Below are 27,792 nucleotides of genomic sequence, written 5' to 3' on the forward strand. Positions count from 1 at the left end.
CACATGGATGACTTGTCTTATAGGTCGTCCAAGTGCCGACCTAGGCAGGTTTCTAGATGTACACTTCTCCCTCCATATTCGCTGTGATACGGGATTAACAGAACCGCAAATACAGAAAAAAACGCAAATAACTTTTTCATATGTTATTTGCTGTTTTCCATTAAAAACCATCGTGAATATGGTGAAACCACAAATAACATGGTGAGAGACCTGTCCTTTTCCTGAAGGAGAGGCAAAACAGGGCAAAGAAAGTGCTGGGAATCAGCGATTTCTCTATGCAAGCTGATGTAATTTGGTGGGAGAAGCCAGCACACTAAAAAACGTGAATAATCGAAATGCTGAAACCGCGAATACGGAGGGAGAAGTGTATTTTTCTTTTGATTATGAGCACCATGAAGTATATTCAGCGGGCATTCATCTTTAGATTTTCATAAACAGTATGAAAGGGATGATAATCAAAGTTCTCTGCGCTGCTGAGAACTTTGTAAGGATGCTGACAGGTTGTTTCTGTGTTTCCTGTGTAAAAGTTATCTGCAGAGATTTGCAGCCACCTTTTCTGCTGGTAATGTTCAAAAGAAAAGAGTGGTTGGAGTTTTCTGCCCTCTCCCCTCATTCCCAAATGCCTTCAACAGATGTTGATAGAGGTGTTTTCAGGAGTAAAAACAGTGTTCATTAATTGTGTTTATTTTATATCAGTGCCGACTGACAAACAGTCCCTCATCTGGTCTCTGACGTGTCCGCTTCCTCTGTTTTATTTGCTCCATCATGCTTTATAGTCAGATGGATCAAAACCCAAATAGGAGACACATCAATACTTCAACATGAAAAAATCTCCAACATAATCAGGGTTAGTATATTGGGGACCAAACCATTACATTTTTAGAGTAAATTTGTGCCCTCAGTGTGTTAATGAAAGCTATGAAAGCAACGGGCAGAAGTCCGTGCTCAGAGGCTTAAACGTTATAGAAACCGTTATCTCAGTCCTTGGTTACACACCATCGTAGGGATACATGTTGGCCATTAAAGTGAAGTAATATAAACTGAATCAACAAATCAATATATTGATATGTTTTTAGCGCCCAATATATTAATGCTGTAAAGGGCCGCACAGAATTTGTACTTATCTCAGAAAGTCCAATTCGCTCCTCCGTGGATGGCATATCGGAAACCCATACATTAGCAGAGTTGTTGATCTGTTACCTTCATGCTTCTATGGTTCAACAGAGCTCAGTTTCGGGGTGGTGTCCCCTTCATTAGGAACCCTTGTAACTTATGACCGGAGACAAACAACCTCTATCACAATATCCACTCTGATGACGATGGTCTGAAGAAATTGGTGAAAGCAACACATTGGGAAAAGATGAAACATCTCATCCGGTGCTAAGAACTTCTCCATTCTCCCTTCCCTGCATGATACCTGCAAAGGGATTTGCCCAGTGGATCAGCTTCTGCTCCAATGATTGTTACCACCTTTTTTGACCCAGTAATTTCCCTCTTCTTTATCTTCCAGCTCAGTCAGAAGCAGAACCAGGAGGACATAATTTGAGGTTGAGGGGTGGTAGACTCAAGAGTAATGTTAAGAAATCCTTTTTACAGAGAGGGTGGATGATGCCTGGAATGCGCTCCCAAGAGAGGTGATGGAGAGGAAAACAGTGACAGAGTTCAAAAAAGCGTGGGATGAACACAGAGGATCTCAAATCAGAAAATAATGGCATATATTGAAGAACTAAGGCTAGTAGTGGGCAGACTTGCACGGTCTGTGTCACATATATGGCCAATCAGTTGAGGATGGGCTAGGATGGTTTAGATGGGCTGGAGTGAGCATCGACGGAGACTCCAGTAGAAGTACAATACCTGGCAGAGCTCTGGGCTTTTGGCCCAGAAATATCTAAGAAAAAGAACAATTTAAATTAAATCATTAAATTATAGAGAGTGTATGTTTGGGCAGACTGGATGGACCATTCGGGTCTTTATCTGCTGTCATTTACTATGTTACTATGTTAGATCAATATCCAAATTTCTGACCCCTAAATCCATTACAATATTAATCCATTCATTAGTAATTTCGAAACTTGATTATTGTAATGCCCTCTTTCTTAACATATCATTGAAAGAAAAAAGGAGATTACAATTGATTCAAAACACCGCAATAAAGTTAATATACAACGCAAAGAAATACGATCATGTTTCTCCACTGTTAATAGATTCTCATTGGCTACCTATTGGTCATAGAATCACATTTAAAATAATGCTACTCATCTTTAAAACTTTAGCCTGTGACGAACCCCAATTCATATCCAGACTCTTGATACCTTATAATACACAACGCTCACTTCGCTCCACCAACCAAAATCTTCTCTCAGTTCCTTCCCTGAAAATCATTGGTACAAGAAGGGCTGACATTTTTTCTGTGACAGGTCCCCTATGGTGGAATGCCCTTCCCCAATATATTCGTAAAGAAAAAGATATTTTAGTATTCAAAAAATCTTTAAAATCTTATTTATTTAGAGATGCCTTTAACGTTTAAAACATTGCTTGTTTATAATTGCTGAGTTTTTTACGTCCCTTTACCTATTGTTATTTCCACTATTCTACCCCAAATGATAATTGTAACTTTTATCCTTTCCTTCCCAGCTATATGTTTGTTTAAGTTAATTGTTTGTTATTAAATTGTGAACCTCTTTTTTAATTTATTATATTTTGTTATGTACATCGCTTAGTGATTATAATAGGCGATTAATCAAATTTTGTTAATAAACTTGATACTATGTGAATCCATAAACCTATATTCAGACGCACTCTGTTTTAATTGATCTAGCCACCATTCCTCCTCCTCCTCCTCGAGTTGTATGTGTTGCCTCCACAGCCTGCCAAACTCTGGCTCATCCCAGGCACAGAGAACCTAATCTGAGAATGAAACTGGAGACTTTCCACATGGAAATGCATAGCACTTGCGACTGATCCACATGGACAGCCACCAGTGCTTTTTCTTGGTGTGAGGGTGTGGACTCAGTTCTGGTAATTGGTGCCATCGTTGCTGGGGATGGGTTTCATTCTGGAAAATGTTCTATATTCTGTAATGAGGGTTTCTGGAACTGCTTGAAGGGATGTGACTTCTTTCTTCTTCTTTTTTTGGGGGGTGGGGGGCACCAGGTGACCTGGACATTGAGGACAGCTGGAAATATGCAGGATTTAGGAGAAGATGAAGTGGTGGTCAGTTACCTACCATTAAGTCACATTGCAGCCCAAGCCTATGATCTCTGGCTACCCATGATTTTTGGAGGGACCACTTACTTCGCTGAGCCGGATGCCCTGAAGGTAAGGCCTGGTCGTCTTCTATCTTTGTCAGTAGCAAAAAAGTTTTATACAGAATATATCCTGAGTTCCCAAACACTGACAGAATCATATATACGATACATTCAGCCACTGAAAGGTTTAGTATCAGGAACTTCAAGTGTAGTCCTGCTGTACTTTAAAAAATAAGATAGAAACTTTAGAGGGAATTTTGTACATCTTTTTTCGCACACCGCAAAGGGCTCTTATAAAGCTGTATATCCCAGTAAGATCATGCATATTTATATTCCTCTCATGTCGGTGTTCTTGCAAATATAGTTTGGGTGGAACTAAGATAGAGTTGTGTTGTACATATGTGTTCTATAAAATATCCAGGTACGTGCAGATATAGTTCCATCATCTTCATACGAAATGATGTACCCGATGTTAGTCCAACTTTGAAGATAATATAGAGAAATAAAACAAAAGAAATAAAAGTTATACCTTTTTTTATTGGACTAATGTGTGATTAGTTTTGAAGGGAACCCTTCTTCTTCAGATCAGAAATAAGCAAATGTTGGCAAATACCAGCATATATAAGTGAAACATGAAAGCATTCCAATGATAGTCTCACAGGAGGAGGGAGGGAAGGTGAAACACAAAGAAGGCTGGGAAGGTGAGAAACAGAGAGATATGGGTAGGTGATAAGAAGGCGACAAAGCAGTAAAGCTTCATGTTACACCGATTTTTTTAAAAGGGCTCCAGAGGAGTTCCGGGAAATTACAGACCGGTAAGCCTCACTTCAGTGCCGGGCAAAATGGTAGAAATGAGTATAAAAAATAAAATGATGGCACATGTAGACTAGAGAGCTGCACGGGAACGGGGACGACGGGAATCCCGTGGGTTTTCCCTTCGAGTAACGGGGATCCCGTGGGGATGCCCCCTAGGGTCACGGGAATCCCGTGGGGACGCCTCCGAGGGTCGCGGGGTTCCTGCGGGGCTGGATGTACTAAGTCGCGCAGCTTTTCTCCCTACCTGCTCTGCTTGCAGCACAGAGCCGAACGGAAGTCTTTTCGATGTCAGCGCTGACGTCGGGAAGACTTCCGTTCGGCTCTGTGCTGCAGGCAGGGCAGGTAAGGAGAAGGAGAGTAGACTCGCGGCTCGAGTGGCTACCAAGGGAGGGGGGCGGTTCGCTCCGCTGCAGCACAGCCGGCCAGGTCCCCTTACTTTTGTGGCGCTTCCCTGACCGACCGACAACAGCCCCGGTCCGACAAACCTCCCTGCCCTTAACCGCGAATCTAAATTACCTTCTTACAGCAGCTGTAAGAAGGAAATTTAGATTCGCGGTTAAGAGCAGGGAGGTTTGTCAGACCGGGGCTGTTGTTGGTCGGTCGGTCGGGGAAGCGCCACAAAAGTAAGGGGACCTGGATGGCTGTGCTGCACCCGGGGCGGGAGAGAAGGAGGGGGGAGAAGGACGCTGAAAGCACTGGGGAAGACAAAGGGGTGGAGAAGGACGTTGAAAGGCCATGGGGAAGATGGGGGGGAAGGACACTGAAAGCACTTGTGGAAGACAGAAGGGGAAGAAGGACGCTGACAGGGCATGGGGAAGAGGGGGGAGAAGGACGCTGAAAGCGCATGGGGAAGACGGGGGGGGGGGAGAAGGACGCTGAAAGGACATGGGGAAGACGGGGTGTGTGGAGAAGGAAAGGCCATGGGGAAGACAAAGAGGGAGAAGGACGCTGAAAGGACATGGGGAAGACAGAAGGGGGAGAAGGACACTGAAAGGACATGGGGAAGACAGAGGGGAGAGAAGGACACTGAAAGCACATGTGGAAGACAGAGGGGGGAGAAGGATGCTTCCAATCAAACAAATCCTCACTCAGCAGGAAAAGGTATACAATGGAAGAACAGACCAACTTGTATCATTCTTCTCATTTCTTTATTGAAAATTTCTTCATTCATATAAACATTCTTGCTCCAAGCAATACTGCCCGACGGGACTCGTTTCACCAGCAATGGCTTTTTCAAGGGTTCCAGCAGGGAGCACTAAAATGTACAAATTACAATAAGGAATAAATTTAAAACAAATTGTTATACCATAATATCCTGAAAATTACTGTGTTTTAACCTTATAACTAGATAGAGACCATATGTAATATACATATTTCATCTATATATAAATAAATAGTAAATATTCTATTGATGAGTTACTCTTTTGCATGATTATTGTTTTACATAATTGTATAAATTTATTATATACATTTATCATGACCCAATAAATACCTTCAAACTAGACATAATATTATATTATAAATTATAATCTGCATTAGATAATTCATACCAACCTAATATTACTTAAATAATACATGAAAATATACATAAAAATTAATTAAATTGATTAAATTGATACTTCTCCAATCACAATTATTTAAATAATTCAATTACTCAATATTAAATAGACATTTAATTGATACCTCTAATCATACTAACCTACTATTACTTAAATAATACATACAAATTATACATACAAATTATACATACAAATTATACATAAAAATTAAATTGATACCTCACCAATCATAATTGTTTAAATAATTCAATTACTAAATATTAAATAGAAAATTTTTAAATATTAAATGATGAATAAAAAATTTTAAAAATCTGAGCATTTTATTTATGGATAATGATATTATATATAAAAAAATATACTATAAATAATTCAATACATTAAATTTAATTTTTATAATAAATCTTATATTCCATATAAGGTGAGAGGAGACAAACTGTAGATATAAAGGGGGAGGGATCAGACACACTGGATGAAAGGGGAAAGATAAGACAAGCTGGAATGCCTGGGGAGAGAACATAAGAACATAAGCAATGCCTCTCCTGGGTCAGACCTGAGGTCCATCATGCCCAGAAGTCCGCTCACGCGGCGGCACAACAGGTCCAGGACCTGTGCAGTAATCCTCTATTTATACCCTTCTATCCCCTTTTCCAGCAGGAAATTGTCCAATCCTTTCTTAAACCCCAGTACTGTACTCTGCCCTATTACGCCCTCTGGAAGCGCATTCCAGTAGTACTCGTTGGGTAAAGAAGAACTTCCTAGCATTCGTTTTGAATCTGTCCCCTTTCAACTTTTCCGAGTGCCCTCTTGTTCTTTTATTTTTAGAAAGTTTGAAGAATCTGTCCCTCTCTACTCTCTCTATGCCCTTCATGATCTTATAAGTCTCTATCATATCCCCTCTAAGTCTCCTCTTCTCCAGGGAAAAGAGACCCAGTTTCTCCAATCTCTCAGCGTATGAAAGGTTTTCCATCCCTTTTATCAGACGTGTCGCTCTCCTCTGAACCCTCTCGAGTAACGCCATATCCTTCTTAAGGTACGGCAACCAATATTGGACGCAGTATTCCAGATGCGGGCGCACCATCGCCCGATACAACGGCAGGATAACTTCTTTCGTCCTGGTTGTAATACCCTTCTTGATTATACCTAGCATTCTATTTGCTTTCTTAGCGGCCGCTGCGCACTGTGCCGCCGGCTTCATTGTCATGTCCACCATTACCCCCAAGTCCCTTTCTTGGGTACTCTCATTCAATAACATCCCTCCCATCGTATAGTTGTACCTTGGGTTTCTGCTTCCCACATGCAATACTTTACATTTCTCAACGTTGAACTTCATCTGCCATCTCGCCGCCCATTCCCCCAGTTTGTTCAAGTCCCTTTGCAATTCTTCGCATTCCTCTTTAGTTCCAGCTCCACTAAATATTTTTGTATCGTCCGCAAATTTTATTATCTCACACTTCGTCCCTGTTTCTAGATCATTTATGAATATATTAAATAGCAGCGGCCCGAGCACCGAGCCCTGCGGAACACCACTCGTGACCCTCATCCAGTCCGAGTAGTGGCCCTTCACTCCTACCCTCTGTTTCCTACCTGCCAACCAGTTTCTGATCCATCTATGTACGTCTCCATCCACCCCATGATTCTTCAGTTTCCGGAGTAGACGTTCGTGAGGCACCTTGTCAAAGGCTTTTTGGAAATCAAGGTATATGATGTCTATGGGGTCTCCCCTGTCCATCCTTTTGTTAATTCCTTCGAAGAAGTGCAATAAGTTAGTTAGGCACGATCTCCCCCTGCAGAAACCATGTTGGCTTGTTTTCAGAAGTTCGTTTCTATCCAAATGTTCATCGATGTTTTCTTTTATCAGTGCTTCCGTCATTTTCCCCGGAACCGAGGTCAGACTCACCGGTCTGTAGTTTCCCGGGTCACCTCTTGATCCCTTTTTAAAGATGGGCGTGACGTTGGCTATCTTCCAATCCTCCGGGATCATGCCTGTTTTCAAGGATAGGTTGCAAATTTGATGCAGTAGTTCAGCTATCTCCTCCTTTAATTCTTTCAAAACCCTTGGATGGATTTCATCCGGACCAGGGGATTTGTCAGTTTTAAGTTTTTCTATCTGCCTGTGTACATCATCAAGGGTCACTTCCACGGATGTTAATTTTTCTGCTTGATTTCCATTGAAGATTTGCTCAGGTTCCGGTATGTTGGTTGTGTCTTCGTTTGTAAATACAGACGAAAAGAACATGTTAAGTCTTTCCGCGACTTCTTTCTCCTCCTTCACCGCTCCCTTCCTGTCTTCTTCGTCCAGCGGTCCCACCTCCTCCCTAGCTGGCTGTTTCCCTTTAACATATCTGAAGAACGGTTTGAAATTTTGTGCCTCCCTGGCTAGCCTCTCTTCGTACTCTCTTTTGGCTTTTCGAACCACACTGTGACATTCTTTTTGATACTTCCTATGCTCTTTCCAGTTCTCCTCAGTTTTGTCCTTCTTCCATTTCCTGAATGAATTTTTCTTATTGGCTATCGCTTCCTTCACTATTTTAGTCATCCATACCGGGTCTTTTGTTCGACTCTTTTTGCACCCCTTTCTGAATCTGGGGATGTACAGATTTTGCGCCTCGCTCACCGTGTCCTTGAAAAAAGACCAGGCATGTTCTACCGTTTGCCATTTCTTGGAAGTGTTCCTAATTTTCTTCCTTACCATTTCCCTCATTGCTTCATAGTTTCCTTTCCTGAAGTTGAAAGTTGTCGCTATGGTTCTCTTTCCGTTCGGTATTCCTACTTCAACCTTGAACTTGATCATATTATGATCGCTATTTCCCAACGGTCCCACTACTTCCACTTCCTTTGCAGGTCCCATTAGCCCATTTAGGATTAGATCCAAAGTTGCATTTCCTCTCGTCGGAAGTTGGAGTTCACCTCCTCCCGGAGGCTCAGGGGATCAAAGGGGGAACTGTGTTGCTGGGGCCCTTGCTGCTGCAGGGAAGCCCGAATGCGGAGACTGAGGAGGAAGCGGAGGGGGAAGTAGGAACCGAACAGGACGTTGGAAGAGACAGTTTGCCAGTGGGTGAACTAAATCAACCTAAGTTACACTATCTTCAAATAGAGAAGCCCCAGGAGGTAACAATGGACTCTTTGTGGGATTTAGTGGCTAACTTGGCAAAGTCTATAAGTCCACAGTTACAACAATTTGAAAATAAATTTAACAAACATAAGATTGATATTAAAGATTTGAAAAAAGAAATTGAGGACTCTAAGACCTCAATACAGAATGTATTTCAAGATATAAAGGTTTCTAAACAAACTATTGAGACACTAATTAAAAATAATACTGATTTAAGAAGGAAAATGGAGGTAATGGAAAATTTTTCCCGGAATAACAATCTTACGCTGATTAATTTTCCTAAGGTGCCTATGATAGCCCCTAGAGAAATGCTTAAGCGTTATATGATGGAAATATTGGAGCTTTCTGAAGAAACATTACCACCATTTACAAAAGTTTATTACCTTCCAAATAAGAAATTGCAACAGCAACAACAACAACAGAATATGGGACAGGACTCTATGAATTTATCTAATATTCTGGAAACATCGGATAAAGAATTGGCGGAACCAGCAACTTTACTTATAACAGTAGCGCTCGCGCCAGATAAAAACTGGTTGCTGAGACTTTTCTTTAAGAATAAACAAAAATAATTTTTAGGTTGTAAAATACAGATGTTCCCAGATTTGACCCAGCGGAGGATACGTGAATTTTTGCTAAGAAAACCTGGTGTTATGGCTCTAGGGGCTACATTTTACTTGCGACATCCATGTAAATGTGTAATTAACTACCGTTCACATAAATTTGTCTTCTTTGAGCCATCTCAACTGACAACCTTTCTATCAACTTCAAGTTTGGAGAAAGGTGGAACATGAGTGCTTAGATTAAGGAAAGGTGTATTTTCAGTCTACTAGTAATAATTTACTTAATTTAATTTTTCTCAGTATTACTTGCCCACCATCCACCTTGGATCCTATTTGTGGACTTGAATAGAGATTTAGCTTATATTTGATGTTTGAATTAAGTATTATGTTTAATTATTAATTCTTTTGCTGAATTTCCTTTCTGTACAAGTTATGCTTGATTATATTGAAAAAATTCAATAAATATATATAAATAAAAAGATTAAAAGTACAGATGGTCTGCGCATGCGCGGTGATTGCTATAGAGCGATCCGTGCAGGCAGATGGGGGGCGTTCCTTTGATGGCGTTAGTTCTAGCCACGTAACACGGGATTAGTGCGTGTTAATCTCCTTAGTAAAAGGAGCCCATAGACATTTTGCGGTTTTGAAAGTGACCTTTTCTCTACCTGAATTTTGGGCGTCCATTTGAAAATGTCTAAACTCAGATTTAGACGCCATATTTAAAATGACCCTCTATATGTAGCAATTTATTAAAAAGTATGCTCAAGCTATAGGTATATTGGGGCATAGCAATTTGTTTAAACTGGTTTGAGGCAGTTGACGTCTTTTATTACTTCATTATAGTTGTCTTTTGTCTTCAACATCCAGGGGAGGGGGAGAGGGGGGGCTATTTCTATCTTAATTCTAGACCTTTGAATATATACATCCCGGGTGGGTGGGATTGCATTACTTTTTATATAAGGGAAGGTTATTGAAAGATTCTATGCATTTGTGTTTGTATTGATTAATGGTTGCTCACGTATGTCTGTAAGATGATTGTACTTTTCTTCATTTATTATATGTTTATATACTTGTGTATTGCACTGTTAATATTTGGAAAATCAATAAAGAATAAAAGAAAATATATTAACCCAAAAATAGATGGCAAAGAGAACTAAAAAGGAGATTAGTTAATATTCTGAACAATTTGGATAACACCATATATTATATTATAGCACTTGGGGAGTGTACGGCCTAATGGGTAAGTCACTTAATCCCCCCATTTCCACCAGGACAAATAGGGATTAGCGCTCGCCGAAAAACTACCACATGCTCATGAGGCGGCGGTAGCATCTAGCGGGTGCTATTCTGCATGTTAAGGCCCTAATGTGCCTTCGTAAAAGGAGCCCAAAATAAATAAAAAAGGTGAAGTTTCAAGTTTATTTCATATTTGATAAAATCGCTTTTTTCAAGGTACAATAAATAATTTTCAGATGAGGGGAACGTACTATGTAGGGATAGACAAACTTACACGTCAAAGGGAAATCGGGGAAGATCTACAATTTAATCTAGTAAAGAGACCAAATAAGGATAGAACAAAAGGGGGTTATAATACTTCGATTGGGACTCACTAATCTATCTGGGAAACGTTTTAGTTTTGATTTGAATTTCTCAAGGTTCTTTTCTTCTCTTATCTGAGGGGGGGGAGGGGGCGGTGATGCACGTATGAGGAAGGGAACGTTGTGTGAGTGATATAGCTGAAGAACTTCCTTTGGGGCTTTTCACCTGCTTTAGGGCTCTCTGATCACCACGCTGCAGGAGGTGCGCCCTACATTATTTCTGGGGGTGCCAAGAGTCTGGGAGAAGATTCAGGAGAAGCTGAATATCCTGGATGCTACATCATCCTTCATCAGGAGGAAGACAACTGCTCTGGCTAGAACCATTGGGCTAAGGGCCAACTACAACCGTATGAATGGGTAAAAGGCTCAAAGCTGTGAATCGTGCTTTTATGTTTTGATGGTTCTTGAAAGACTTTTATATTTTAGTTTCGTGTTGATGTAGTATTTTTCTATGTATGTTTTTCTTTTTCTCTGCTTTGGATTAAAGCGGAGTATAAATTTATTTAGTCGAATTTCTAGCCCGTCCTCCCAGAAGAGCCCAGAATGGGTTACAAGTTTACGAACACAGTAGAGGTTTAGTAACAATCAAACATCATTTTGTGGCAAGAGGTGTGCGGTCAGATCAGAAATTTCCCATGAGAGATAAAATGGGACATAGTGTGGGTTGGCAGGAAGGGGGAAGAGTAATCAGAGCCGAAACGGTGAATCCGGGCACCATCATTACATTATAGTAGTGATTTATATTCCCCCTAACCTTGCAGTTCAAGGCGGATTACAAAAGATGTAAGCTGGGTATTACCAGAAGGAGGTCCAGGGTAAACTACAAGTTACAGGAATGGAGAAAAATGTGATGCTAATTACAGGCATTGTGATACATTTCGGTTCTCTATTAAGTTGTCCTGACAAATTTTCTGAATAGTAGAGTTTTTATTTTCCTTCGGGGGGTTTTGTAGTCTGGTGGTTATTAGTAGGTTGGAGAGGTAATGGGCAAGTTTCACTGCCTGTGTTGCTAGTAGGCCGTCGTACAATTTTTGGGGAGAGTGCCCTTGAATGGGGGATGAGAAAAATGTGTCTGATTTCTTCTTGGTCTGGTTCCAGATGAGGAGTTTGTTCAGTTATGTGGGGGCAACTCCATTTAGGGCTTTGTGTAGTAGACAGTAAAATTCAAATAATATTCATGCTTGCATTGGGAGCCAGTGTAAATCTAGGTATGCAGTGGTGATGTGGTCATATTTGCTTAGTGAGTAGATCAGTCTGAGGGCTGTGTTTTGAATGGTCTGTAATTGTTTTATCATGCTAATGGTAGGTAGAGTAAGTTGCAGTAGTCTAGAATACCCAAGATTAGGGCCTGGACTAAGAGTTGGAATTGTTCCCTGTTGAAGAATTTTCAAATCTGCCATAGGTTGTGCATTACAGCGAAGGATTTCTGGATGGTCTTATTTGTAGTTGCATGGTGCAATATCTATTTATCATCTCCCCAAGAATTTATGGGTGGGTTGAATGGGGTATTTGACAGTGTTTATTTCTATTTCTGTAGTGGTTGGAGCTTTGTCTTTTTCAAATAGTAGGATTTTGTTTTGTCTCTGTTTAGTTTTCATTTGTGGTCTGTCATCCATTTTTCAACTGTTTCTAATGTGTTTTGCAGTTTCTCAGTAGAGATGGGAGTTGGTTGGTCGAAAGGTAGGAGAATGTTAATGTCATCTGTGTAGCTGTGTGATGTAATGCCTAAGTGGTCTAGGCTGGGACCAAGGGAGGAGATATAAAGGTTTAAAAGCATTGGAAATAGTGGAGATCCTTGAGGTGCAACGCAGGGGTTGGACTAGGATTCAGATTTTTTCCTATTTGTCTTGACTCTATAGGATCTGAATTGCAGGAATCCTTGGAACCATGCGAGTACCCTTCCCGTGATTCATGTGGCTTCCAGTATTTGTATGAGGATGGAATGGTCTACCAGGTCAAATGTCGCGGAGAGGTCCAGTTGTATGACTAGGACCCTCTTGCTTTTACTTAGGTGCTGTCGGGCTGTGTCCAGGAGAGATGCTAGTAGCGTCTCTGTGCTGTGGTTGGTCCTGAAACCAGATTATGAGGGATAAAGTAAGTTGTGTAAAAACCATTTAGATAACCTTGATAGGCGGTATATAAAATCCTAATAAAACTTGAAACTTGAAAACTTGTATTGTGCTACTAGGCCTTCCATTAGTTTGACGTACAGAGGTATTGAAGATATAGGTCTGTAGTTGGAAGGGAGATGTGATGCGCCCTTTGAATCTTTCATGATAGGTGTGATGATAATTTTGCTGAATTCTTGTGGGAACTGGCCCTCTGTGAGCAGTGATTGTATCCATTGTATGAGGTGGGTTCTAAATTTTGGTCTGGAGGTTTTTAACAGGTAAGGAGGGCAGTTGTTAAGGTCGCATGCTGCTTGGTTGTATTGTTTGTAGAGTCGGTTCAGGTCTGGCCATTGTATTGTTGGAAAGTTTGACCATGTCCTGTCTGCTGTGACTGACTCTCCTACCATGGGGTGTATTGTTACCTTGTCCAGGAGTCTTGGGGTGCCGTTGAAGGTAGTCCTGGCAGTTGTGATCTTGTTCTTGAAGAATTCTGCTAACTGGGTGGCTGAGGGGGGCTAGTTTCCAGTGGTGGCCAAATAGGGTTTAGTGTCTGTGAGCTCTCTTACTAGTGTTTTTTTGTATCTTGAACTTCCAGGCCTACTTGTTTGGAGTAGAACACTTTCCACTACTCCTTTAGTTTTATCTTGTATTGTTTAATTAGGTTTCTCCAAGCTGTTTTTCTATGCTCCTCGTTCTTCTTTCTCCATTCTCTTTTGAGTTGTCTGCATTTCCTTTTGAGTAGGAGTAGTTCATTGTCGAACCACATGTCAACTTTCCTGCAGATTCTGTTTGTGCTGGGGCTAATTAATCCAGGATAATTTGATTTAGTGAGCGCCATTGGGATATAAATTCTTTAGGTTTGCAGGCTTCAATCATGGAGTCTGCTTTGTCCCAGAATGCTGAGGGGTCAATGATAGGATGAGATTTGTAGGTTGACCTTTGGGTTTCTTGTTTGATTTTGCCTTGAGCCCAGTTTATGTTGAAGGTGCACATGTAGTGGTCTGACTATAGGGAGTGGTGACATGCCTCATTAGAGATATGGATTTTGGGTGAGATGGGTTGTTGGATCATGTAGGCTGCTATGTCAAGTTGGTGGCCTTTCTTATGTGTGGCCTATGGGTCTAGTATCTGGTAGGATAGAGCTTTGAGAAAAGATAGTAGGTTTTCAACTTATTTGGAGGATTGGTCTTCAAGGTGAAGGTTTAGATCTCCTAGGATGAGGTTGTAGGTTGATGATGATGAGTTTTGGAATACAAAATCTTTGAATTCTGGTTTTGCTATGCCCCATTTTCCTGGTATTATGTAGCAGATAAGGTGTGTCAAGCAGCCGTTTAGCGTGTCGCCAGATAATTGGCAGGTGAGTAGATCCATGTACAGGGTAGAGGCTTTGTCCAGGATATGTATGTTTATGTTGTTTTTGATTATGATGGCTAGGCCGCCTCCTCATTATTTTTCTCGACAGACCACCTCGACCTTGTAGTCTTGTGGGCAGAATTCTGTTATCCAGGGATCTGAGTCAGAGGTTAGCCAGGTTTTAGGGTGAGAGTTGGGAGGAGGCGTGTTCATTTGGGTGAATGTTGTCTTCTCCCCCGTGTTTGAGGGATGCTATTGGGAATGTGGAGCAAGCAGTCTAACAGGTATCTCTGTTTGTGTAATTTTTTCTGACTGTGATGTGAGGTCTATTGGTTGTTAGTATTATTGGTATTGGGAAGAGGTTGTGCCCCAAGGAACAAGGAGAATAGCAGGATGGTGAGTAATTGTTTTGTAGTATGGGGCTTCATGGTGTTTGTTTGGTAGGAAGGGTGGTAGGGCAGGAGCAGTTGAATGGGAAGGGAGAATGTTGAGGGAAGTAATGGAGAGTGCACCCCTCCTCCTCCCCTCCCCCGCCACACATGCGCCCCCCCCCTTTCCCTTCCCCCCATGCTTCTAGTTGTTCACCGACACACGCAATAACATCAAGTGCTCTTTATGACCGTGTCAGCTCCCGCTGACATCACTTCTGGGTGCTGAGCATATGAAGTGATGTCAGAGGGAGAGCCAATGCGGCCACTAGGAGCACAACAAAAACAAGAGGTCATTCAGAAAAACTGAGAGGGGACAGATTCAAAACGAATGCAAGGAAGTTTTTCTTCACTCAGAGGGTGTTGGATACCTGGAACACGCTTTCAAAGGAGGTAATAGGACAGAGTACAATACTGAGTTTCAAAAAGGGACTGGATGACTTCCTGGAAGCGAAGGGGATTGCAGGATATAGATAGAAGGTTACTCTACAGGACAAAAGCGAAAAGCGTATGTGAGTTTTAGGGTAGGAGCACTATCAGGTCCTGGACCTGAGGGGCCGCTGCGTGAGCGGACTGCCGGGCACGATGGACCTCCGGTCTGACCCGACGGAGGCAATTCTTATGTTCTTATGTTGGTCACAGCAGTGGGTGAAGAGGAGGGGAAGGGTCCCTATGCCCTGGGCGCCTCTTACCCTCGCTATGCCACTGAGCAGAGAAGTGAGTTAGGGGCACAAATTGGGCTGTTATTTATTTGCTTTCTTTCAGGAATAACTCTGTGCCCTGGGGCTACACGCTGGCTCATTCCCTGGTGTTAAAGAAGCTCCAGGAGGCTGTGGGTCTCGATCGCTGTTGTATGCCCAATACTGGAGCTGCTCCCATCTCTAAGGACACGCTTGAGTACTTCATGAGTATTAACTTGCCACTGTATGAGCTCTATGGCATGAGTGAGAGCTCAGGACCACACACGATATCAACACAGAATTCCTTTTCCATCTCAAGGTCAGTGAGTCATTGGAGATACTTAAATATATAAACTCACATCTCCTATCACCTGTAACCCTCTAGAGTACATGGGAAGTGGAAGGTGAAGAGAGGATAGCGTAGCTGGTTTGAAGAAAGGTTTGGACACCAGTGAGCCTGCAAGCTGCCCTATTAGCCTAAAGGAGGTAAGAGCAGGGAAGCTGGGGGAGGCAAGAGCAGGCAAGCTGGGGGAGGCCTTTATGACGGATCCTCCCCCCTCAAGCAGGAGCAGCAGCGGATGGCCAGCAAGAGGCAGTGCTGCAGCTCCTGCTTTAGGAAGGCACGGGGGAAGGGTCGGCCATTGAATCGTGTGGCCGATTTTTTTTTTAATTGAATCAATTCGAATCAATTCACCTGATTCGAATCTGTGAATCGATTCGAATCGTGAATCGGGCAGCACTAGTCAGAACAGCTTCTTGTATTCCAGTCTCACACTTTAATCAGAGCAGAAAGAATCATAGAAAAACTGGGCTTATCAAGGGATTTCGTTCACAAAAAGGAGGCCATCTGTAAACCAAGCAGTAATGTTTCAAAAGTTTACCCCCTCCAGGTTTTCTTTCCAACCAGATCTTAAAGTCTCCCAGATACTACAGTCAAGCCATCCTAGGCCCCTAGACTGTAGTTTTAACAGCAGATAGAATGTTCCTTTCAAAGACCACCAGGTACTTGGTTCCTTTAGCAACTGTTCCACCTTTGGTGAGGTCTCCCAGAACAGAGAGGAGGGCTCAGAAAGAAAACTCCCAACAGCTCAAAACACATTCAATCAAGTATATCAGTTAAGAACATAAGAACATGAGCAATGCCTCTGCTGGGACAGACCAGAGGTCCATCATGCCCAGCAGTCCGCTCACGCGGCGGCCCATCAGGTCCAGGACCTGTATAGTAATCCTCTATCTATACCCTCCTATCCCCTTTTCCTTCAGAAAATTGTCCAATCTCTTCTTGAACTCCAATATCGTACCCTGTCCTATCACTCCCTCTGGAAGCGCATTCCAGGTGTCCACCACCCTCTGGGTGAAGAAGAACTTCCTAGCATTGGTTCTGAATCTGTCCCCTTTTAATTTTTTCGAATGCCCTCTCGTTCTTGTAGTTTTCGAAAGTTTGAAGAATCTGTCCCTCTCCACTTTCTCTATGCCCTTCATGATCTTGTAAGTCTCTATCATATCCCCTCTAAGTCTCCGCTTCTCCAGGGAAAAGAGCCCCAGTTTCTCCAATCTTTCAATGTATGAAAGGTTTTCCATACCTTTTATCAAGCGTGTCGCTCTCTTCTGAACCCTCTCGAGTATCGCCATATCCTTCTTTAGGTACGGTGACCAATATTGGACGCAGTACTCCAGATGCGGGCGTACCATCGCCCGATACAATGATAGGATAACTTCTTTCGTTCTGGTTGTAATACCCTTCTTGATTATACCTAGCATTCTATTCGCTTTCGTAGTGGCCGCTGCACACTGTGCTGACGGCTTCATTGTTTTGTCCACTATTACCCCCAAGTCCCTTTCTTGGGTACTCTCACTCAATGACAGCCCTTCCATGGTGTAGGTGTACCTTGGGTTTCTGTTTCCTACGTGCAAGACTTTACATTTCTCTATATTAAACTTCATCTGCCATCTCGTCGCCCACTCCCCTAGTTTGTTCAGGTCCCTTTGTAAATCTTCGCTACCCCTTGCGTTCCCCTCATCCTGGCAGGGTAATGAACTGGCACAGGGAAGTTCTTGTTATCAAGCCCTCCCCCAAACTTCCCGGGGAGCTCAAAAAGAAGCAAGTTCTGAACCCCTGATACCTCTTTGGTTTCTTTTAACTCAAATCAAACGTTTGAACAGTGCTTCCCTTAGCGCAAAAGAAAAAGGTTCCCACAATGGAAACTTGGGCTGGAGTTTATTTCTTTCACTCCGTTATCCAACTCAACGCACACATTCAAACATGTTCTGAGAGAATTCATTACGTATTTAACTCAGGGTAGGGCTACCATATTTAATGACAGACCAACCCGGATGCATGGCCCCGTCCCATTCTGCCCCAGCTCCAACCTGCCCCGTTCCACCTCCAGCCCCACTCTGTTCTGCCTCCAGCTATCCCCCCCAAAAAGCCTTGTCTCTTTTTTCCCCCCCCCAACCTCCAGCATGAGTGAATGTGTGTGATGTCATCTCCAACCGCGGCCAGAGCTCAGGGCTTTCCAAATCCCGGACAAACTGCAGGATTTTGGAAAGTCCGTCCGGGAACCCAGACATAGGGTTACCAGACGTCCAGATTCCCTGGACATGTCCTCCTTTTGAGGACATGTCCGGGGGCTCCGGACAGCTTTTCAAAACTCAGCACTTTGGGTTTTGAAAAGCTTTCCTTTGTGCAGGAGGGCATCCGCACATGCGTGGATACAACGCAATGACATCACACACACATTCGCGTGATGTCATTGTGTCTCATCTGCGCATGTGCTGCCTGACGAGAACAGGCAGACGGGGGCAAGGTTAGGGCGGGATCTGGAGCGTAATGGGATGGAAACTGGGCGTGACGGGGAGGGGATGGGTGGACCTAGGGGCTGGCCTAGGGGCGGGGAATGAGAAGTCAGGAAGACACCTTACTCTTTAGACTCAGTCTTGCTAAGTTTTAATCAAGTCAGTGAACCAATGGGGACAGAAAGAGGCCATCAGAAATCTCAAGGTCAAGAAGCGTGTTAATAAGATATAGGACTTAAATATAGGAGAGGCAGAGGTGTGTTGCTACTATTTGTTTTTTTACCAGGTACTAGTGACCTGGATTGGCCACTATGAAGACAGGCTACTGGGCTAGATAGACCATAGGTCTGACCCAGTAAGGCTATTCTTATGTTCTTAGGAGTGAGGGACCCCAACTGAATGCTTTTGTGCAACCAGCTGAGGGAATCAAGAGGCAGTTTTTACATTCTAAGATTCTTGGCTTTCACTTTCCATAGCTGTGGCAAGGAGCTCCTGGGCTGCAAGATTCGAATTGATAAACCAGACAAAGATGGAAACGGGGAGGTTTGCTACTGGGGTCGAGATGTCTTCATGGGATACTTGAATATGAAGGAAAAGACTCTTGAGGCTTTGGATGAGGAAGGCTGGCTGCACTCGGGGGATATTGGGAAACTAGACCAACATGGCTTCCTCTACATCACTGGCAGAATTAAAGGTAAAAAGCAGCCATATGGCAACTGGTACAATCTATGTTGCTTTGATTTGGATTGGCTCTTCAATTATCCCTCAGTTTCTTCAGCAAACATAGCTTATGATAAATTATTACTAGGTAGCTAGCAAGTTTTATTAGATACTGCTGTAGATTGTTTATTCATGATTAAGATGTCTAATTTTCATTTCAAAAATTAAAGGGGTCAATGTTCAGCATGGTTTAAACAAGCGGGAGAGGCTCCTGTCTGTTTAAACCCTGCTGAGAGGCCAACTGCCAATATTTGGGTGTACTTAACCAAGTGGTGACCTTATATTGGTCCTAACTACCCATTCCAAAATCAGGCCATGGAGTGGCACTCGAGGGGCAGAATTGGGAAAATGTCTGCTCTTATGTAAGCCCATCATCAAGTATCCTGATAGATCAATATGAATATGATGAATCCTGTAGTGTAGAGTTAGACGACCTAAGAGCTGTAGTTGACGGTGTAGCACATCAAATCCCATAGGCTATAGTCTTTACCAAGTAGAGTCAAACCTAACGTGACCATTTATTTTTTTTAATCAAAACGGGACATCTATTAATTTTCAGTTCCGCCCTCAATCCCGCCCTAGCCCCACCCTGAATCTCGCCCCAGCCCCCGCCCCCATTTCTTCCATTCATTTTTCATGTACACACAATATCTTATTAATTCATAATGGTAAATATAAAATTTTAAAAAACACAAAGCACACTGTACGCAGAGAAAATGTTAATTATCATTTACGAGTTTCAGGTTTTTTTTTCAAAGATGTCAAGGCAGATGACTTTAAAATATGTAATGTCACCTCAGTAACTATAGAAAAATAGACAAATATAGTGCAATATATAGACAGCAGATATAAATTTCTCAAAACGGAAACATTTTGATCACTAAATTGAAAATAAAATCATTTTTCCTACCTTTGTTGTCTGGTGATTTCATGAGTCTCTGGTTGCACTTCCTTCTGACTGCATCCAATCTTTATTTCTTTCGCATCCAACATTTCTTTCACAATCCAGCCCCATCCCCTTTGGGTCCAGGTCTCTCTCTTTTCCCTGTTACCCTCCCCAGATCCAGTGTCAGTTCTCCTTTGTTCCAGGTCTCCCTCTCTCTTCCTCCTCTGTTATGATCTTGCATCTCCCTGTTCTTCCTCAGGGTCTCTCCCCCTCTGTCTGCACCTCCCATAGTCCTGCATCTGCCTCCTGTCTTTCCCCTTTGGTCCAGGCCTTTCTCTCTCTAGTCTTTCTAATCTGCTTACAACCCCTTCCTTCATCCCTCCTTCCTATGTTCTCCTCACTGCCTTCCAGCCTTTGTCCCACCCCTCCCCCGAAGCCAGCCAGGTAGCCTCCCTCCCTCCCTGCTGCGACGAAGCCAGCCAGCCTGTCTGTCTGCCTCCCTTCCTCCGAAGCCTGGCCTACCACCAATTCTTCTGCTACCCCCACCCGGTCCGCCGCCACTGCTTCCTGCCCACTGCCACAACAACCGCAGGAAAGGAAGGTTCAGGCGCCGGCCCAGAAGCCTTCTCCCCAACTTCAATTCTGACATTAGAGAGGAAGTTCCAGGCCAGCCAGGAGGTGATTGGCTGGCCCGGAACTTCCTCTCTGTCAGAATTGATGTAGGGTAGAAGGGTTCTGGGCCGCACTTGAATCTTCCTTTCCTGCGGTTGTTGCTGTGGCAGGTGGGGAAGCAGGGAGAGAGCCTATTCTCCACGATCGCCTGTCCTGTTGTCCCCACACACAGCTTCAGGACGCCGTCTCTGAAAACAGGACATTTTGGTGTCATGAAGCTATGTGTGGGGACAACGGGACAGGGGATCTGAAAAAGGGACGGTCCCATTCAAAACAGGACATATGGTCACCTTAGTCAAACCACTTCAGAATGAGAATTTGCATGTTCAAGTATGTATTGTTCTCCATGTTCAGCATCTCCCTTCTCTATTCCTCCTACACACCCCTTTCTAGTATTTCCCCTGTGCCCATCTCCCTGCCTTCATCATCTCACCATCCTATGATCCCCTCTCCATGTGTTCAATATCACTCCTTTATATCCCTATGCCCCCCTTGTCCAGTATCTTTCTTCTATATTCTTTTTCTCCCCCATGTCTAGATAACTTCTTTCTGTGTCCATATACCCTCCCATGTCTGGCATTACCCCTCTGTGTCTATATACCACCCCCATGCAGAATTCCCCTTTTGGTCCCTGTTCCTATGCTCTCATCCATGCCCACCATCTCCCCTCTGTATATCTCAATGTCCAGCTTCTCCCCTCTTACTGCAATGTCTCTCACCCTTTTTCCTCCCTCCCTCCGCTATGTTCAATATTTCACTCACTCTTCCTTCATCCTCTTGGTTCAGCTTTTCTCTTTCCCTTCCCTCTCCTCCTCCCTGCAGGTCCTGCATCTCTCTCCCTTCCCTCTAGCCCCCATCCCATGGGTCCAACACCTCTTCCTTCCCTCTAGCAACATGGGCCCAGCACCTCTTTCCCTTCCCCCTAATCCCCATACCAGATCTAGCACACGTCTCCCTTCCCTTCAGCTCTAGCTGGTCCAGCAGCCCAAACAACCCCCTCCCCCCTTTGCAGATCCAACAGCCCCCCCTTCATGATCTCGGGTCCATCAGCCCCCCTCCTTCCCAATCATGGGTCCTGCAACCCCAGCAAACCCTACTCCACGGTTTAAAAATAAGGAAACATAAAATAACTGCGACTCCCCTACCAGGTCGGCCCATTTGCGCCTCCCACCCCGGGCCAGTGTCATAAAAGCTTCATTGACCGAAGAGGCAACATTGCAGGCCTGTTCCGGGACCTTCCTCCGGTAACTACTGGCAAAACCAGATGTTACATCAGAAGGACTCAGCCTGAGGTAGGTCCTGGAGCAGAACTGCGACGTTGCCTTTTTGGTCAATGAAGCTTCTAAGATGCTGGTAGGCCTGTGGCAGGAGGTGCAAAGGGACCAACCCGGTAGCAGAGTTGCAGGGGGGATTTTTTTTTGCTGTTGCAAAGCCCATGATCGGGAGGGAGGGGGCTACTGGCCAGGAGTGGAGGGGGCAACTTGCAGCAGTCATCCTTCACTATGGGAGCAAGGCCCTTTACCATTCCCATGGGGTGCTAAAAATCCTTGTGCCTGAACCCATGGCATATGGGCCAAATTTTTCCCCGTTCCTGTGGGTTTGCCTTGGCGTACTATGAGAAACCGTCACCGTGTCATTCTCTAGTATGACAAATTGTTTACCTGTGGTAAGAGTCAGATGGGTGAAAGATAAGTGGGAATAAGTAGAAGGATGCGAAGCAGCATTAATACCTGCTAGAATGAACACTAGAAGTGTACATTACTTTTCATGATCTGATTTCTGATTGGTTGCAGAGCTAATCATTACATCAGGAGCTGAGAACATTCCGCCAATCCTAATTGAGAATAGTGTGAAGGAGGAGGTGCCGATCATTAGCAATGCCATGCTGATTGGAGACAAGAGGAAATTTCTCTCTCTGCTAATCACCCTGAAGGTAAGGGAAGAAGATGCAGTAATGTGATCCTGGAGTACATGGAAAATTCCGCATCTTTTCTTTGTGACTAACCAGAGGCGTAGGCACAGATGGGCATGTGCCAACCCAGTTTGGGCTCAAGCCCACAAAGCAGCGGTGCACCTTGACCCAGTGTCAGCATGGATGGGGTAGGCTGGACTCCCGCAGTCCTGGCTGCATTGCTCCCTGCTGCTAACCTTGAAGCTTCCAGTCTGCTGCATCTCGTCTTCTCTGTTACAACTGCCTGGGCAGAATGCAGCAGAGGGGAGGGTTCCAGATTACTGGCAGGTAGTGTGTAGAAATCACTGCTGTATTGAAGAGAGTGATGCAGCCAGGACTGCAGGAGCCCAACCTGAACCATCTATACTAGCAAGAGGAGGGTTGTGGGTGGAGTGGGATAAAAGGAGGGTAGGACAGATGCTGGGGGGTGGGAATGGGGTGAGAGAGGGAGAATTGCTGTGGAGGAAGGGAGAGATGTAGAAAAGGGGCGAAGAAGGATACATTTTGTATATGGGTGTTGAGGAGGCAGATGCTGCATGGAGAGGGGAGGGGCGATGGGCAAGAAAGGAAGAAAATAGACATGGATGGGGTGGAGGGGAAGGATAAATGGTGCATGGGGAAGAGAGGGAGAAATATATTATACACGATGGTGGAGAAGAGGAAGGGAAACATGCTGCATGGAGGAGTGAGAAGAGAGATGTTAGACTCAGGGCACAAGGGAAGGAGGAGATAGTGAAGAATGGGAGAGAGGAAGAGATGGACATGGGAGTGGATGAGAGGGAGGGAGAGATGCATAGTAAGTGGTGAGGGAAGATAGAGGGAGATGTTGGATCCAAAAACAGAAGGAAGTGATGGAGAGATGCCAGACAATGGAAGAGAGGGAGAATGCAGGACATTGAGGGGGAGGACAGGAAGGAAGAAAGAAGGGACAGGGAATTGAGAGGCTATGACAGGGAAGGTAAAAAGCGGGAGCAGATGCTGGACCAGAAGGGTGAAATGAGAACTGGGAATGGTGGAACTATGTGGGAGAGGCCAGGAGGGGGAGGATAGTGATTACAGAGGGTAGACATATGGGAATGGGGAGTAGATTAAAGATGAAAGGGAATGGAGGGCTGAGGAAGGAGTGAACTGGAGACTGGGAGAGCTAGTGGGTGAGAGAAGATGGATATTTCATCCTGCCTTGTAGGCTTTGTTTGCAAATACAGTGGAACCTCAGTTTGCGAGTAATGCGGTTTGCAAGTGTTTTGCAAGACGAGCAAAACACTCAGCAAACTTTTGTCTTGTAAACCAAGCACTGCCCTGATAAACGAGCACTTAAAGCTGCAGGAAGCGCCGCTTCAGGGGATTCCTCTTCCGTCCTCTGGCCAGCCTTCCATGCCAGGTGCCTTCCGCATATTGGAGAACCTCTATCTGAGCCTACCCAGCCAAGTGCTGTCCCACCTGCACATTGCGTATGATCACGCACATCAATCATAGACGTGCGTGATCATACGCAATGTGCAGGTGCGTGATCATACGCAATATGCAGGGATGGCACTCGGCTGCATAGGCTCAGATAGAGGCTCTCCAACATGTGGAAGGCACCCGGCGTGGAAGGCTGGCTGACGGACAGAAGAGGAATCCTCCTGAAGCGGCACTGTGTAGGTTCAGGGGTTTTTCAGCGGTTGGCGGACAGAAGAGGCATTCCCCTGAACATAGTAACATAGTAGATGACGGCAGATAAAGACCTGAATGGTCCATCCAGTCTGCCCAACTTGATTCAATTTAAATATATATATTTTTTTTCTTCTTAGCTATTTCTGGGCAAGAATCCAAAGCTTTACCCGGTACTATGCTTGGGTTCCAACTGCTGAAATCTCTGTTAAGACTTACTCCAGCCCATCTACACCCTCAAAGCCATTGAAGCCCTCCCCTGCCCATCCTCCACCAAACGGCCATACACAGACACAGACCGTGCAAGTCTGCCCAGTAACTGGCCTTAGTTCAATATTTAATATTATTTTCTGATTCTAAATCTTCTGTGTTCATCCCACGCTTCTTTGAACTCAGTCACAGTTTTACTCTCCACCACCTCAGCTGCGGGGTTCTCCAGCGGCTGGCGGACAGAAGCATTTCCTAGAGACCCGGCACCCAACAGGTACACACCCCTGAGCCACCCCCTTGACACCTTTTGGGTTCTGGAACAAATTGTCAGCGTTGCCATTATGGCCTAAGGGGAAGTTGCTTTGATAAATGAGTACCTGTACTTTGGATTACGAACATGCTTCTGGAACGAATTATGCTCGTAAACCAATGTACCACTGTACATTCTTTTGTTATACATCCTCAGTTACCCAACCAATTAGATTTAATATGAAATATTTAGACTCCTGACACTACCTTTGTAGCCGAAACATTGTCAGTGTTAGGTCTGTTTTTATTCTACACTGCATATATTCTCTTTAAAGTGATGACTTGGTCTTTTTGGCTGTTTTGTGCTTGTTTGCTGTTCTCCTTTTTGGGTGTTGTTACCTCTCTCTACATAGCAGAACTTCTCCTTTGAATACCCATCCCAGAATCCAAAGCCCTGTTATCAGCACCAGTCACATAACATATGCCTGTCTTTATGGTGTCTATCTCTTGCCCTACTTTTACCGTTGACTGACAGACATCTTGGTAGTGCCAGCACTTGGGGGAGGGGGGGACCGACAATGATGCTTCCTTCTTGCTACATTAGCTGCTTGCTTCATGTTTTTCATGAATCATTCATGACCCTTTGGTGTTATTTTGAAAATATGTTCTCTGAGGATTGTGTTTGTCTAATTGTTTTTTTATAACTTTATTTTTGTAAAGTGTGTAAACCATATAGTTTTAAACAGTATAGAAATTTTTTAAATAAATAAATAAAAATAAAGGTAACCGTACTCTTTTCTTTCTTCTCAGTGCAACATAGATCCAAAAACTGGGGAACCCCAGGATGAATTAAACCTAGAAGCTGTCCAATTCTGCCAGAAGCTTGGCAGCAGGGCCACACGTGTGTCTGAGGTGATCGGCTCAAAGGACCCAGTCATCTACAAAGCCATCCAGGAGGGAATAGAACGAGTGAATGAAAGAGCTGTGTCCAATGCCCAGAAGATACAAAAATGGACTATTCTGGACAAAGATTTCTCAGTGTTCGGAGGAGAAATAGGTCTGTGCTCAATGTAGCTCATGGCTAAGGGGAATTACTCGAGTCCTCATTGTGTCCCAGGGACTCTCTTAGGTCACAGGGAAGCTAGGTGGTTTTTAATAAATGGTATAATAAAATGATTTCTTATGGGCAACTGTACAGTATATTGTTGCCAAAAGCTCTCCTTGGCTAGGCAGGGGGAAAAGAGTTATGTGATTAAAGTCTTTTTCTGCAATTTGGGAGTAGGATTTGGGCCAAGTGGAGAAAGTGATTAGGGAACACTTTAGAAAAACAAGTTATTACTGTGATGAGGATCAGTTATTTATGGACATCTTTTCCATGGTTCTAGAGCAGAGTTAGGAAGGTACATCCTTCCCATGGTTCTAGAGTAGAGTTATGAAGGGACATCTTTCCCATGGTTCTAGAGCTCTTCCAGTTTCTAGTTATTTCCTCTCTGATTTTGTCTCTTGCCTTCTCTCCAGGTCCAACTATGAAACTGAGGCGTCCTGTTGTGTCACAACTTTACCAGGTTACGATTGATGCCTTCTACAAGTTGTGATGTAATATTCTGGGCCGTGAAGCTAGATCTGTGAAGAATAATAATTTGGGAGGGATTTTGGGGAAAAGGATGGTTCCTGGGCACACTGAAGCCTACTGATCTTCATTGCCGCTGTATATGCCAACACTTTATTGACTATAAATCATGATCAGAAGATAAAAAAATAATTGCCAGAATCTTCATGGACTAGATGCATGGTCTAAGCCCAGCAAGGTCTCACATCATATCTCATAAGCATAGTCCTGCACATTCAGACCAATGATCCATCTAGCCCAGTATCCTGTTTCTACAGTGGCCAATTCAGTACCTGGCAAAACCCCCCAAATAGTAGCAGAATTACTGTGGATGGGCCATTTGGCCTTTATCGGCCATTGTGTTTCTCTGTTTCTTCTTCAATTCTAATCAGAACACCCAATAACTTGGGCAGATGTTTTCAAGATTCTTTTACAATTGTGCAGTGCATTTGCATAATTTTGAATTAGTAGATTAAAGGTCTCATTTTCAAAAAAGATGAATGGTTTTCTTGCCACACCTTCTAAGTCACTATTTTTAAAACCCATTTTGTAGACAGTTATTTATGCTGTTTTCCTGCACAGTGCAACTAAATCTCAAGGGGGCATGATGGAGGCATGTTTTGGGTGGGACTAGGGCAGGCTCATAATCTAGACATTTGTCTGCAACAATGGAACGTTGTGGAGTATATCCAGGGCACAATTTGGACATTTGAGGCCCAACCTGTTTTTATAACGAATAAAAGCCAAGAAGGTGGCCAAACTGACCGGATGACCACCGGATGGATGAAGGCATGGCCCCCCCTCAAAGATATGAATGAAACAGTGCATAGCTGCCAATATGCCAGCCAGTCTTATTACAGCAGCAGGCAGATTCCTGGGGTAGCCTGGTGGTTGGTGTAGTGAACGATAGAGATGGGGACTATGGTGGATTATGTGAGCCTTCCCAACCCCTCACTAATCTCATGCAGGCATAAGGGCTATTGATGTTGTGTACAGTTGGGTCTGGTAGGTTTTGGAGGACTCAACACATAAGGGGGTTATGTGGCGAGATGTGTACCTGGGTCTTTTTCTGTAAAGATCACTGCAGTGCTCCACTGATTTGCTGGGATATGTGGGTGGGTAGTCTACTAAAATGCTGGCATCTCCTACATCTCAGTGGTTTCTTTTGTGCAATTTTCTTTTGTTTTTTTTAAATATCTTTATTCATTTTTAAACCATACTTAAGTGCAACATATTATACCATCTTATTACACTATAAAAGCACTTAAAATCAATCAAATTGTGGATTTTTTTTGTGTGTGCATGTGAAAAGATCAATGCATTGTGCACAAACATTTCAAAATGGCCATTTCCAAAACTAAAAGATGGACATTTTCCTGTTCCTCCCCACTTCCCAGCCTGGACTTTCTCTATTCCAGATGCAAAAATGTCCAGTTCCCTCCAGCTCCTTTCACATAAGCTTAATTTCTTTGCTCACACAGCCCCCCTTCCCATTTGCAAGCACCCATTGAAGGGACACGTATCAGAACTTTAGTAAGTGTCCTTAGGCATATGTTGTTTAAAGATGCAAAGGTAGGC

At 43.7% G+C, this 27,792-nt stretch overlaps 1 protein-coding gene across 1 annotated transcript in view; it reads left to right on the top strand.

Annotated features, from left to right (window-relative positions):
- The window catches only part of LOC117366698 (long-chain-fatty-acid--CoA ligase ACSBG2-like), a 69,606-nt gene extending 42,295 nt beyond the window's left edge, over positions 1 to 27,311 (top strand). The window contains exons 8-14 of the mRNA XM_033958419.1: positions 3,154 to 3,318; positions 11,072 to 11,253; positions 15,554 to 15,787; positions 18,741 to 18,958; positions 22,336 to 22,475; positions 25,416 to 25,662; positions 26,124 to 27,311. Of these exons, the coding sequence (XP_033814310.1) occupies positions 3,154 to 3,318; positions 11,072 to 11,253; positions 15,554 to 15,787; positions 18,741 to 18,958; positions 22,336 to 22,475; positions 25,416 to 25,662; positions 26,124 to 26,200 (1,263 nt within the window). The 3' untranslated portion in view covers positions 26,201 to 27,311. The remainder of the gene's footprint in view (positions 1 to 3,153; positions 3,319 to 11,071; positions 11,254 to 15,553; positions 15,788 to 18,740; positions 18,959 to 22,335; positions 22,476 to 25,415; positions 25,663 to 26,123) is intronic.
- Positions 27,312 to 27,792: the final 481 nt, after the last annotated feature.

The sequence above is a fragment of the Geotrypetes seraphini genome, chromosome 1 (genome assembly GCF_902459505.1).
Source record: "Geotrypetes seraphini chromosome 1, aGeoSer1.1, whole genome shotgun sequence".
NCBI classification, from domain to species: domain Eukaryota; kingdom Metazoa; phylum Chordata; class Amphibia; order Gymnophiona; family Dermophiidae; genus Geotrypetes; species Geotrypetes seraphini.